Here is a 13,615-nt window from a genome sequence, read left to right on the forward strand (position 1 = left end):
GTACGGAGGACGAACAAGTACTTGCACAAATAAGATTTTTCAGGCGATACCTCATGTTTATGTAGCAACAGCGACAAGTTAGAGATGTTATTAGTGCGCGCCTTAACATCCGACCACTTTACCCACATGTGTCCTAACATACTATCCGCATTCTACCCTAGTTCTCCCTTGAGAAAAATCTGCCTTTGATCAGAGATTAGCTATTGCTTAAATTAAATCGTTCCCAGATACTTATTGATGCTTGGACGTACGCACTTCAGCATTGTGTGCACTTGCTTGATTCTTTAATGGAAGCTTCCCTTGAATGGGTGCAGACGTAAGAATAGAGACATTAGGCACTTTGGCAGTTTTCATTACAAACCACCATCTGTTTGATCGAAGTACATATATCGAGGTGGATGCTTCAGTACCCTTTGCACGTTTATGAATGCCTGCACGTTCATTCGTCACCTCGGAGTGGCGTGATCATAGCTTTAGTCTGGGTTCGCGCGATGGGCTTGTGCGGTCTGTTTAATTCGATATGATTTGCGCTTATATAGCCGTAAACGTGTATTTCTTCTACAATTTAACGATTATGTCTCACCTATTACAACTCGGCTATGCTTATCTGGCGGAATGTCCTCATCCCGCCGTAGATGGGATGCACTTGGTCCCCAACTTTACCTTGAGCTGTCTAGACCTAAAAAGTCTCTGGTGCGTGGCATTTTATTGCTTCCAAAGCTGAGTATCGGGCCGCAAAATGTCAGCTTTTGATGCGATTACAAGTTCGTCACGGTAATACTTGTAATGGTCTCAGCTGTTTCTTCTGCCTAAGGGAGTCCATCGAGCACTTTATCTAGTGGCGATGAAGTAGAAAGGGAACTATCTCCGCTGTCTTTTTTCGAGTTCTCTGTACCTTCTGATCAGAGCTAAAATACCAGGCTCTTACTGCTGGCGAAAGAACGGGTGGCAGTTTTTTTGGGCCAGAGCTATAAAAAATGTCTTGCCCAAGTAAGACTCCATCCACTTTTTAAATTTTCGCAGTAACAGGATTATTGCTGGTTACTGCTGTTTTGTCAGCTGATGTGCCGCGAGATTCCCATCGTTGGAGACGTTGGCTGTGATTAAGCTGGCGGGCTGGCCCGAGGTTTGAGTCGCACTCCAGTCGTCGAGCAGAATAGTGCTCATATAACACCGGCTTTTCACCACATAGTTTTGATCCTCTCGAACTAACTCAGCGCATATAAAGTCACCCTTGCCGCTTACCATCTTCTCGAGCAGAAGAGACCACTTGGCATTTACAAACTTCCTGAACCTTCGGCTAGCTTCCTTACGCTAAGGAAAGACAATTTTTCCAACGAGTGTGCTTCCTCCGGAAACAAGGGTTCGTTCAGCTTTATCTTAAAGCTTTCCCATGTCGCTGTAATCAAATCACACCTAGGCGGGTTCCTGTCAGGTAAAGCTCAGGTAAATGCCCACGCGCCAACCTTATGATATTGTTCGGTAGCCTATACCGTTCCTTCACGCACCGCTAGTACTCCTCAGCCCATCGCTTGAACTTTCCTTCGTCGAACCCCACCTCCATTCACCTCGCCGTAAAAGCTACCCTTTCGTTAGTTCAGTCGTATCCCCACTTCACGGCTGTCACCCAAATTAACAGGACTGGCTCAATTCTGTCGTTGGTTGGCAGGAATCAACAGCCATTTGTTCTAGACTCATATAGCCGTAGATGTGTATTTATTTACATATTTTAACTATGTTTCATCCATATATATATATATATATATATATATATATATATATAAAGCGTAAAACATTAAATACATATGACTATTTAAACACATTAATCTTCAAAATGTCTTCCATATGACTGAACCAACCTCTACGGAAGCCGCTTGTTTGTCGCTGTTGGTTGCAGCTGCTTAGTAATGGAGTCGGTTTTTTCCGTGCAGTGATTTTCTTTCCAGCTGATGACTAGATGGATTGCATTCCATCCACCATAGTGTTGTAACAAAGCTTTTTCAATGTTATCGGTTGCCGACCAACTCGTTTCTTCCCAGGGGGGAATCGGATGTTTGACCAACCAATAAAATATCGGATCGACTCAAATGGAAAAATGTTTTCAGATATGGATTGAAGCAGAATTCAGAACGAACGACAAATGTGTTTATTTAAAGCGAAAACTGACTCGAAACCTGTTTCTTTTTGCAATCAATGCATTATTTTTTTTTTCACACTAACTAGGGTACATAAAATCTGTTTCTGCAGATAAACAGTAGCGGTACTACCCGGATATACTAGTATGCGATGGCAAGGATCTGGGTGGTCAGGATCTCTTTTGTACTACTGATCGGATCAAAATGGTAGCTGAGCATTTGTATATGGTATTCATTGGGTTCTGGCATAATTTTTAGAACAATCCACTGTAGAAAGTAATAATGGCAAGTTTTTCATGAAAGATTAATAGCAATATTCTACGTAGATACATGCATGTGTTCGCGTTTATGGATCTTGTTAACGATGCTCGACGCATCGATCTTTAATGTAGTCACTTAGTGATAATCCACTAAGCAATTTACCTTCAATACTGAGTATTTGATTTCTCGACAAATCAATATGGGTCAGTCTATGCAGCTTCGAGATGTAATACATCCTGAAAAAGAATTGAAAAAATATGTGCTTGACAGTTACACTATCATTTTAGGTAACTGAGTAATATTTTACATTTGCGATTCTAAGCGTGACTTCCATATTTTTTATATTGCGGCGAAAGCGATTTTCAAAAGTCTACAGTTGCTCATTGCTGGAGGTTCGTACTTAGATCAAATGATGCCCTTTAAGCGACATCTTCTATATTGTATTAAAATTTTTCAATGTCTTAGTAATCTTCTATTGGCTACGCTTGTTGTGCGATTTATATCAAAGAAATTAAACAGATCAGTCTACTTTTTGCTATAAAAACAATTTTCCTTAAAAACGAGTTTGATAAATTTCCCATTAGGTTCCACCCTTAACAATAAGAATCTTAGTTAAGCTATTGGCTAAATAAATAGCCGAATTGTAAGTTCATACAGAATATGTAATTGCAACTACACTTATGTGTGTTAATTGCTTAAAGTGTTCTACAAATTTCGAGTACCTGGTAAGTTGATTGTTCGTGACGCTGAGTTTCCATACATCGAGGTAACAGTCAATATTGTCGAGCTTCTGAAGTTGATTATTATCAAGACGCAATGACTCAACCCCAATGCCATCTCGCCGCTCAAGGCGTTTTAGACCTTGATCTGAAAGGTCTACCTCAAGACCGCTACATCCACACGTCGAGCTGTCCGACATTGTAAACACCAACGGCGGAGTTGCAGCAGCGTCGTATACTGCCGACCGAATCGTGAAGTTAACGTCGGTCCGCTTCAGTGGTCCCTTTTTATTTAATCATAAGAACCCGAATTCTGCAATGCATTTGATTCCATATACCAAAATCAGAGGTTATTTGCGCACACAAATGCAAGGTTAATCTACGCGAATCCGCAATAACTCTCTGCAAATGCGACCTTTTTAAGCGTATGTCATTTTCAACACTGGAATCCGAAGAATCACACACACTTCACCTAACATAAAAATGGAGCGTCCAAATAGAATTAAAACTGGTAAACTAATCTGAAGACTTGGGTTGAGCAAGTTCAATTGAGTGCAAAGTGTTTTTATTACTTACAATAGCCCTCCCAGTATCGAGAAACGTTCAAGAGGACAATGGCACATGACGTTATACCCTATAACGCAGCTGTAAATTACCAAATGATCAGTGCACGTAAGTTTCGCCAGCTAAACATTTTGGGAGTACTGCGTAAGTTTACCTACTCAAAAATCGCTCAAAGATGCGATTCAGTGGAGATTTTGAGAGAATGAGAGATAAAAAAGAAAACGGTGATGAAATTTGACTCTGATACGATCGAAATGTTAAAAAAATTCTCGATTACGTGCGTTTTTTGCTTATTTTGTTTGCCTTGAACTAGTAATGTCCAATGGTTTCCCAATGTTGTTGATTTGGGGTAACTTCAAACATCTCCTTTGCTATCTGAAAAATCACTCTGTCGAGGGTTGTCTGTAAAACCCTTCAGTGAGTCCGATATTGTTAACATCGAAGTATATTTTACATATTTACAAATATATTTACACCAATTCCATAATTTTGCTGAAATGAGAAAAAACCTTATAAGCAAATTTTCGAAATATTCAAGTCACAAGTATTATTCTCAAGCTAATGAAACATGTCGTTTACTATGAAAATACATATTTTCGGATATCCAGACTGATACTTATAGTACGATAAAAAGTATCACGCTATTTAGATTTTCCCTTATCGCTAAAAACGCCATGTCCGAAATAGTTCCAAAAAATGTCTATTACTAGGTAATACGATATAATATTAATTCTCAGGAAATCAACTAATGGCATCGCAAAAAATATCAGGCTGCTTGAAAATTAACTATAATTTTAGAACCTAGACAATGCAGGAACCGTCTTAGAGACAATGGAGGAAATTTTTCTAGTTGCACTTCCGTGTTGTATTTTTGATATATAAGGTTTTAATAGCCGTATTGATGTAGACATCACTCGATATGCCATATTGCCTTCGATATACCTAACGCATGAAACCGCGTTTATCTTTTTAGGCTAGTAATGATTGTCGATTTTATTTGAAAAAGCTCCTACGGAAAAGAACAATTGAAAAACGAAAAACAATTTCTCCCCTGCATGGATTCAGAAGAGAAATTTACAGTTAAAGCATTTCTAATAGTCCTAGATATACAACCCTGTAAGAGCTGGGCCATTTTAAAGCTCTACATACGACATGTACACAAAGTTGACACTGATTGAGAATAGCAGAAGTTTAATGATCTATTATAAAGTCCGCATCGTGATTTAAAGCGAACCCTTGCAAACTATTTCATTCTGCTGGTATAAGGCGATTCCTAAATGAATGATCAGTAGAATGAAATGAATGACGGATGGGGTTCAGCTCAAATCGTAAATTTAATTTGTAGTCCTATTCAACCATTTAAATCATATATAATTAGTTACAGTTTCACCTATTAATGTATACATTTTACCATTACGCTTCTTTTCGCCTCTGTGTTTCAAATTTAGCGTTCGACACGGCCCTCAGGCATTCTGTCAGACCCAGCAAAAAATGCTTCTTCTCACCTAGGTAGCCAGCTACACTTCGCTTGTTTGGCTCGATCGAATTGAGAGAGGCCGGAAACATGTGCTTCTGTAGTAACTTATTACGTAACGCTTGGCTGCCAATTTTAGGAACATGTAATGCTCTAAGTTGGAATCCGGGCATAGGCATACTTACTTCAACCGTCTGAAAGGATTTCTAATCGCGGCACCGAATGTAAAACTCGAAACATCTAGTTGTGGTTGGAACCATGTATCCGTAATAGTGAGGAATTAGGTGTATATCAACAAACCGACTGAACAGGACTGAATCACAATTTTCCATCTTCTATGTCTGCCGCCAGAAATCGGATTATTACTACAGTATATTAAGAAACTTAACTAATTTATAGCGAATGACAGATACAGTAGTTAAAATTTACTTTAAAAATTTCCCGGGTTAACCATTCTTTATTCATGAAACAGCCAAATCGTCCGATTTACAAAATACAAAGTATGTTATGGCTACTTGCGAAAGGCAACAGTGAAAAAGTACCATTATTCTATAGCTATATTTGTATCGTTTACTTGGGGCGAAGTTTCGCAGCACTGAACAGTTACTTAATGCCGGTATCGATCTTACTTTTACTTAATCTGCATTTTATCAGTAATGAGAATTTAGGCGACTTACATAGCCTCAAATTTGACCTAGGCTATAATGATTCTAAATATTGTTCTATCCGAACGCGCGCTTCTGAATTTTGGTCCTGACTTGATAATTTGTTGGATATAGACCAAGGCGATGCTTTTCTTCTCAAATAGAGTCACCTAGCTCATTGATTCGATTTATACAATATAAGACCTACTACTAATAAGCTGCTGTTCGTGTACTTGCCTGATATATGGATCTTATTATATCACACAGCATGTAACCTTCAAATGAGCAGTATTCGATACAGACAAGTAGTAACAATCATAATCTGGTGGCAAGGCAAACTAGAGGAGTTTAGATAGGCGTCCCGAGGAAGTTGGTTATTTTGCACACTCAAGGTTTCCTGATTGCAATTGCGACTTGTTTTCCTAATATGTAATTTGCTCTCAGCCAAATGTGTTTACAAAAAATCTTCCTCGTATCAAATGTTCTATTAACTAGATCCAAAACTAAGTAGCTTATTGGGTACCGCGTGAATCCAAAAAGAACTCAGAGTCGCGTTTGTCTAACTACTATGTGTGCCTGAACACTCGACTTTTCCTGGTAAACCTATTCAGGCGCACCTATGTTTGGTCCACAAATCGATACCTATAACGATCAACTGGTACCAACCACTTCACTAGGGGCAACAATTTGCATATCAAACACAGAGCCAACTATCTTTGACTATCTTTTGAGCCAGTTGCTTTATTCGACATTAAGTTACATTAGATATAGGCATTTTTATTGAATACCACTGGTCATTCGTTTTCATGCATTAATTTTTTCACTCGAGTAAACAACGTCTTTTGATTTTAAACGCCATAACTATATCCCATCAGCGTTATATGTATCGCTAACTGGTAACTTTGATAACACCTAAGTCCTACGCAGACTACAGAGATTCACGTTGGAATCACTCTCGGACCACACGTGAATGTCTCACTCCTGCCACACGTTTCATCAGTAATAGGAAATATGGGCCACCTGTGTTGCCACACCACGCTAACACTCGAATAGATCTAATAGACATTTCCGTCTATGAGTATCGAATGCACTCAAGACAATGTCAGTTGTTCCACGGAACAGTGACGAAAGCAGATGCTCAATATTCTTCTCTTTCACGAGCTTTGTCACAAGCGTTAGCTCGAGGTGCGGGACTACGTCGCGTAAGAGAAGTGCGGGAACGGCTCTATGCGCATGTATGCATAATATAGATACTATGATCGCGCCCATGGGTAAAACCGCGGACGCGGCACACGATTAAGCAAACAGAAACAAGAGTCTTCCACACAAAAATGTACTCATATTCCAACATTGAACTCAACTCCGTACCCGATATTGGTGTGATCAAGAGATTGACCGGTGTTTCTCTCGTTTTTCAAGCTGTTAAATTCCGCTGAAGAATCCGAATGCGCCCAGCATACCTGTACAGGGTCTGCTGCGCGACCTAAAGCCGTCTAATCAACACTTAGGCTATTCCTTAGCATATTCTCTAACAAGTTGTTCGAAACTGTCAAATTCACCGCAATCCGAAGTTCTTACAGCACATCACCCACCAGTAGATTCGAATCAATTGACACAAATAATGGCGTATTGTTAATAAACACACATACACATATGTGACTTGAGCCCCTTGACAAGCGAGGATGTATTCGGAGAATGGATGAGGTTGTATACACGAAAAGCTCAGAGCAAAATTGACCCGTACTGGGCTTCTACGCTGGAGCTCATCTGACGGAGAGCTGCCCACTGAAAAAAAAATAGCCTCCTTTTTGCCCCTCCTTGGTCAAAGCCCTCCTTGGCTTGCCAATAAGCTGCCTTGTTTCTATATTGATATATCACTGCAAGAGATGTTCAATGAGATGTATGCGCGCATACCAATATTAAAGTATATAAAGTAATAAACTTTAAATTCTGACTTTTAAGTTGCCCTTATCCCTTTTTCGCGCATCATGATGACCCCAAATATTTGAATCCTCCCGCCAATGGGGCTGTTTTGGGGAAGCCATCAATCTTTTATTTTAATAAAACCCCTTTTGGTTCAAATTATACTTTGAACTGGATCATTTGCTATTATAAACTATTCTATTATAAACGAGCTTAATTCGATATTCGCTTTTAATAAAAACGAATAAAACACCAAATCGAAACAACTCACGTCAACCATCTTGTTCCGAAAACAAGCCTAATTCTTTTTCGCGTGATTGTCCTCCCAGAAACATGAAGTACGTGTTCAGTGCAAAATATCTGAATAGATCGTAGATGATATTGTGAAATATCATATATATGAGTGTGGAATTTATTCTCTGGCTAACCTTTATTATGTTTTAGGATCGGGTTGTGCTCTTACTCCGGGTACAAGATTTACCCTGGCCATGGCAGACGCTTGGTCAAAACAGACGGTAAGGTAGGTGGAACTTTACATATATTATGGTGAAATTTATTTCAGTCAAACAGACTATAGAATTACACAAATCACGTGTCATAGTTCGTATGGCAGCGAAGTATCGACCGATTCTGTGTTGCCTGCCTGTGTAGACTATTAATGGGTTTATGTATGGTCTTTTTTATTGCAAATCCCTTAATCTGTATCCCCATTCCTGTAAAGTGAAGCGATTTTAGTAATTATTCGGATTAATTTAGGCTCTATCTAAATGCATCAAGTTAATAAATTCTATACTCTGTCGGTTAGGTATTTAATTTTCTAAGCTCTCGCTGCCTGGCAGCTCATTTGCTGAAGCGCAACCCCCGTGAGTGCCGCTGGACTGTTTTCTACCGCCGAAAGCACAAGAAAGGTACTGAGGAAGAGACGGTTAAGAAGAGGACTCGCAAGACAGTGAAGTACCAACGTGCTATCGCCGGCACGTCGTTAACTGAGCTACTTGCCAAGAGAAACCAAAAGGTTTGTTTTGATCAACGACTTTGCCCCAACTTGTGCATCGGAAAAGTTATTCAAATGTACGTGCGTTCAAACGGTGCACATAGCTGTGCCTTATTGTCGCCCGCGTGAAGTCAGGACGTGTTTTTCCTAAGCACGAGACATTGAGACACGAAAACAAGCATTGGACGTTTCATACTCTTGTAATTTCATCGTAAATATTTTCACACTGTCAGTTACCATCCAGCATTTAATTTTTTTTGTGGAAACAAGCTTATCATATATGGTTGACAGATAAATGTGCCATATTATTCCCCGTTTATGGTTCATTGCTTTTCAACGATGGGTGTATTTGTAGCAAGATCAGCTCGTTATCGCTTCGACGAAAGGCTGAATTTTTTTGTTCTGTTCTCTAAGCCGGCATGATTTTATATTTTTTTGTCAGTGTGTTGCAAATTGCTGTTAATATCTTCATTTTCCCTGGAAATAGGTAGCTTATTTGTATGTAATCTGTTGCAGGTAGCAGATAGACGGCATGACTCGTTCCCGCAAGTTGTTAGTTACCCTGCTACAAAGCGTATACTTACTTACAAAGAGTATGAATGTAGATTTATTTGCACAATACAAAAGGGATTGGTAATCAGCCGAGTCGGCCGTTGCTTCGTAGGTTTTTATGCACCATAAATTTTCCACGAAAATGAGACATCATTTTCGATTGGCAGATGGTGGTGCGACAACGAAATCGCAGGTCCTCCTAAAAAGAGCACACGTAAATGCACTTCATGGAACAACCTAAGACGAAACACACGTATGATAGTGTAGTTCAACTATACAACGAGCAGAATTTGTGCTAAAGGTTTATCTACTTAAGGCATCAGCATTTCCCACTTGGACCGCCGTTGCTGGCTCCGGGTGTCAAATTATGGTGCTAGACCAACGTTCCTCTGTCGCCTTCGTAACTAGATATAAATTTAACAAATAGACCAGATCGGTACAGCCAATCTTTATTTTTCAATTTATGTTGCCTTTGTATTCATAAGCATTGTTACTTTTCACTTTGATTCAATCGAAAATGAATTTTAGCGGTGAATATCAATGCAAAAACAATTTTCTCCCTGTCGCCTCTATAGCCAGATACAGGCTCACGAGATGAACCAGTTTGATACACTTTTGCACACCATATAGATTCTATTTATACAATTAATTAGGTGTCGTTTCTTGTGAAAATATATTACAGTATCTACTGCTTTAATATATTCTAAACGTCAAAGGAGTCGGTAAAAATGGTCTCTTTAGATAAGGACACAACGTAGATGTACAGAGTGCACTGCAAGCTTTTGCTAAGATTAAATCTTGGTGAATATCTAGCGGGAATCGAGATGTAATGTAAGATTGTTCCCCTTAGAGTTCCGTCAGCTGGAGGCATTGTTGCTTTCCGCTTTGATTCGGACAATAATGAATCTCAGGGGTGAATTGCAATGCCAAACCAATTTTCTTTCTGTCGCCTCTATAGCCAGATACAGGCTCACGAGATGAACCAGTTTGATACATCGATTGCATGCCAAATAAATTATAAACGTAAAAAAAAAGAAATGTCCTATAAAAATGTACTGCAATATCTACTTATATCTAAAATAGTCAAAATCCCCTGCTAAGGCTTTCTAGATGGATCAGATTAATAGACATATGTATCGTAAGCAGTCCATCGTTCAAATGGAACAGGTTCTATGCATAACTAACAGCCATTGCACCCGCAAAATATGAAACAGATTAGCTAAGCTGAGGACAGTTTAAGCCCTCCGCAATAAGTTATCTCATGAATTTACGTCAACGAATCTTAGACGAATAGAAAAACTTTGTGCGTTCATTTTTTAACAAAAACAAATTTAATAGATGAGCATGGTTGAAATAATACTTTTATTTATTTTGTGGAATACTACCTCGCCTCTAAATTTCTGATCTACCATTATGCATGAAATATGGAGTATGCTAAGCGCCAGGTAATGTTCGGTTTTAAACTCATAAAGTATTTGGTCTTTGATTATCCGATATTGCTAAACAAAATGAGATAATGCTACAAAAGGAGAACCACCAAGAGATGGGTGCTTGTTTATAAGGTTAAGTATAGTTATTGCGTACCTTTTAATATTGCATCAACATATATTGGGAGTTTATAATCTGTATACTTCGTCTATTTCAGCCGGAGGTTCGTAAAGCTGCTCGTGAACAGGCTATCCGTGCCGCCAAGGAAAAGCAACGGGCCAACCAGGCTGCTAAGAAGCCTGCCCAGGTCGCGGCAAAGAAACCCACACAGGTTATGCAAAAGGCTGTCAAGGTGACACAGAAGACGGCACCTCGAGTCGGTGGAAAGCGATAAGTTGGATCCATGATAACTCCCTTGTGTGTAGTCATCATCAATGTGGAGTGAATTAAGGGGACAATAAATCTGACCGCGATTTTTTGGGAACACCGGTGAACCTTTATTTCGTAGCTCCAAGAGAAAATAAGGTTTGATATCGCTGATGAGTCGGACGAACATTTCGGTTTAATGGCGACTGATTAAGTACACTTGCGAAACTGTAAAGAAATATGTGAGGCTGTATGCTGAAAATTTAGTGGTTATAATTGACATTAATTTTAAATTATCTGTTTTAGCTTATTTGCTCGCTTGAGCTAGCTTTTGTAGGATCATTGTACTGACTTTGCAGCAGAAATTTGAGAAAATGTAATATGCGGGCGGCTATTGTCAAACTTTGTGGTTTCTGCAACATATTTTGTTATTATTCGTTTCACTTTTAATATGTTAACGCACTGCAAATAGTTTACGTCTTATGTGTCCAGTTAATATAATATCAAATAATTCTATTAAATTCGATTTACAACAAGAAGACCCTTATTTAACAGAGGAGCACGAGACAAAGCAAATTACAAACTTTGTTTTGGGCTACAACATTTAATTGGGTACACGGTCGTGTCCTATACAGGAGCCTTGGAAAAGACCTCAGGATTGTTCGAATTTAAACATTAGATCAGCTGTTAAGAACTTATTGAATTCTAGCTCCTTTGATCTGAGAGTCTAGCCTCCTAGTGTTTGAACTGGAAGGCTGTACAATATTGCCGAGTCTTACCGTCTATGAGCTACATAAGTGAACTTCAGTCCGCTTTCAACAACTTTTTACATTTGCTGTATTTATTAGCTATGGAGCTGTATTTATGAGATAGAGGATAGATAAGAGCCATGATATGATTGTCCATCACCTTGCACGCGACGTATGTAAATATATGCCTGCCTTATGTGAGAACGAAACATTAATTACGTATGCATCAATGGTTTGTTGTCAATTCTGTCTTGCGTATCAGCTCTGAGAGACCACCTTTATGACTGCCAAAAGCAAAGTATCTATTTTTAAATTTTTTTCGCGTTTTGAATAAATTAATTTTCAAGACATTGTGGCCTCAAAGGAGGGGTTTACGAGGGTTTTCTAGTTTACGGGAAGACTTTTTAGATGAATTAATCACAATGACTGGAACAGTATTAACGATATTGATTCAATCCATTTATAAAATCGAAATGATATTACGATTTTGTTAATGCATCTGAATAGGGTAGTTTCCTTTCTTCCTTTCACGAAAATATCATTTATTGATAAAAATTCATTCACTTATTTTTTGGTAATATTAATCAATAGCTTCAGATGCACAAATCAACAATAAAATATCCTAATGCCAGAGTGAGTATATAGAAAAGTTTTAAATAGTTTGTGTCTTATGGGTTATACAAGTTTGTTGAATTTATAAAACCAATTTAAGAGGTTTGCCAAGTGTTCTAAAGATGGTGCCAGAGGGAAATAAGCCGCATGGCAAATCTATCACGGCTTTCTTCTAATCTGGGGCACCAACATATATTGTCAAGCTCATAAGAATCCGGTTTCCTCCAGAGTACATGGTGGAGCTTCTGGACGACAAAGCGAGTGACGACATATCTGTTTAGCCGGTTCATCCATTTCCACTTGTTTTTTCTCATCGCACCCGTCGGTTTCTACGAATGTTTCCTTTCAGTTCCTAAGGTAAATCCTGAAGGCTTTCGAAATAACTGCCTAATTTCTCAATCGACAAGTCGAAAACCAGTTTGTAACAAACGCTTTTCTCCGCAAATGTCGCACTGGCGCAAGGGTCGCGCTTTTTCTAAGGATCACTAACAGGGTAGCATCTCTCCAGTGTATTGGGAGTTTACCAGTATGTAAACATTTTAGTAAGTAGTACCATTTAGCTCGGTGTCAGGACGACGGCCCATTTGAGATGCTCGTAGAAAACTCTATCTGGGTCACCAATCAGGAATTTGTTTACATCTACGCATTACGATAGATTTTAGCGTTTGATGGTCCGCGCAGGTGCAACTTGGACGACGAAACATCGCCATCAATATGTGAGCATAAATGCTTGCATTTTTTGAGAGTCAATGATTAGCTATAAAACTTCACCCTATAGCTGTTTTCAGCATGTTCTAGGAGGGTTGGGGGTTAGCCACTTAGCAACCACAGCCTACGAGCTTGTTTCGAAGGCTTGTAATGTGGCCCGAGTGCGGCTAATCGAGGCAAGCAGTGGAGTTGTTGGCAATAACTAGAGGAAAGAAGACGAGTGCTGGAGTTGTAATACTTTCACAGTTCCCCTATGTAATTCTTAGCGTCTCTTCAAGGTCCGGCTTCACTACAAGCTCCATAATCCTCTACGCGCGTCACGCACTGGACCTGGCGCTTCAGTCACCAATGCTGCCAAAAGCCGCACAAAAATACGATTTAAAGCGCATCCAAAAAATACCAACTTTTTTCCGATTTAAAAACTTTTTTTATTTATAGGGTTTAAACTACCTGGTCTTTACAATTTTCAATAATTAATCCATTAAA

At 39.1% G+C, this 13,615-nt stretch overlaps 2 protein-coding genes across 4 annotated transcripts in view; one reads left to right on the top strand and one right to left on the bottom strand.

Moving 5' to 3' along the window:
- The window catches only part of Cep97 (centrosomal protein 97kDa), a 161,117-nt gene extending 153,349 nt beyond the window's left edge, over positions 1–7,768 (bottom strand). The window contains exons 1-3 of one of the 3 annotated variants that reach the window (XM_086983642.1): positions 7,447–7,768; positions 3,119–3,428; positions 2,559–2,632 (exon numbers count right to left, since the gene is read on the bottom strand). In XM_086983642.1, coding sequence (XP_086839768.1) covers positions 2,559–2,632; positions 3,119–3,315 — 271 coding nt within the window. In that variant the 5' untranslated portion in view covers positions 3,316–3,428; positions 7,447–7,768. Of the gene's footprint in view, positions 1–2,558; positions 2,633–3,118; positions 3,429–7,165 lie in introns of those variants that run through there. The other 2 variants (XM_022799718.2, XM_086983643.1) reach the window with 2 other exon arrangements.
- A 200-nt stretch (positions 7,769–7,968) lies between these two features.
- On the top strand, positions 7,969–11,178 carry RpL24 (ribosomal protein L24). The gene is made up of 4 exons (XM_022798980.2): positions 7,969–8,058; positions 8,165–8,240; positions 8,526–8,735; positions 10,912–11,178. Exons 1-4 carry the CDS (start codon positions 8,054–8,056, stop codon positions 11,086–11,088), a joined length of 468 nt encoding a protein of 155 aa, XP_022654715.1. The 5' UTR covers positions 7,969–8,053; the 3' UTR covers positions 11,089–11,178.
- Positions 11,179–13,615: the final 2,437 nt, after the last annotated feature.

This window comes from Varroa destructor, unplaced genomic scaffold (assembly GCF_002443255.2).
Source record: "Varroa destructor unplaced genomic scaffold, Vdes_3.0 BEIS01000003.1, whole genome shotgun sequence".
Taxonomy (NCBI): domain Eukaryota; kingdom Metazoa; phylum Arthropoda; class Arachnida; order Mesostigmata; family Varroidae; genus Varroa; species Varroa destructor.

Coding starts and splice junctions, on each gene's coding strand:
- RpL24 (XM_022798980.2), top strand. Junction 8,241..8,525: donor TGGTCAAAACAGACGGTAAG/GTAGGTGGAACT, acceptor TCTGTCGGTTAG/GTATTTAATTTTCTAAGCTC. Junction 8,736..10,911: donor TTGCCAAGAGAAACCAAAAG/GTTTGTTTTGAT, acceptor CGTCTATTTCAG/CCGGAGGTTCGTAAAGCTGC.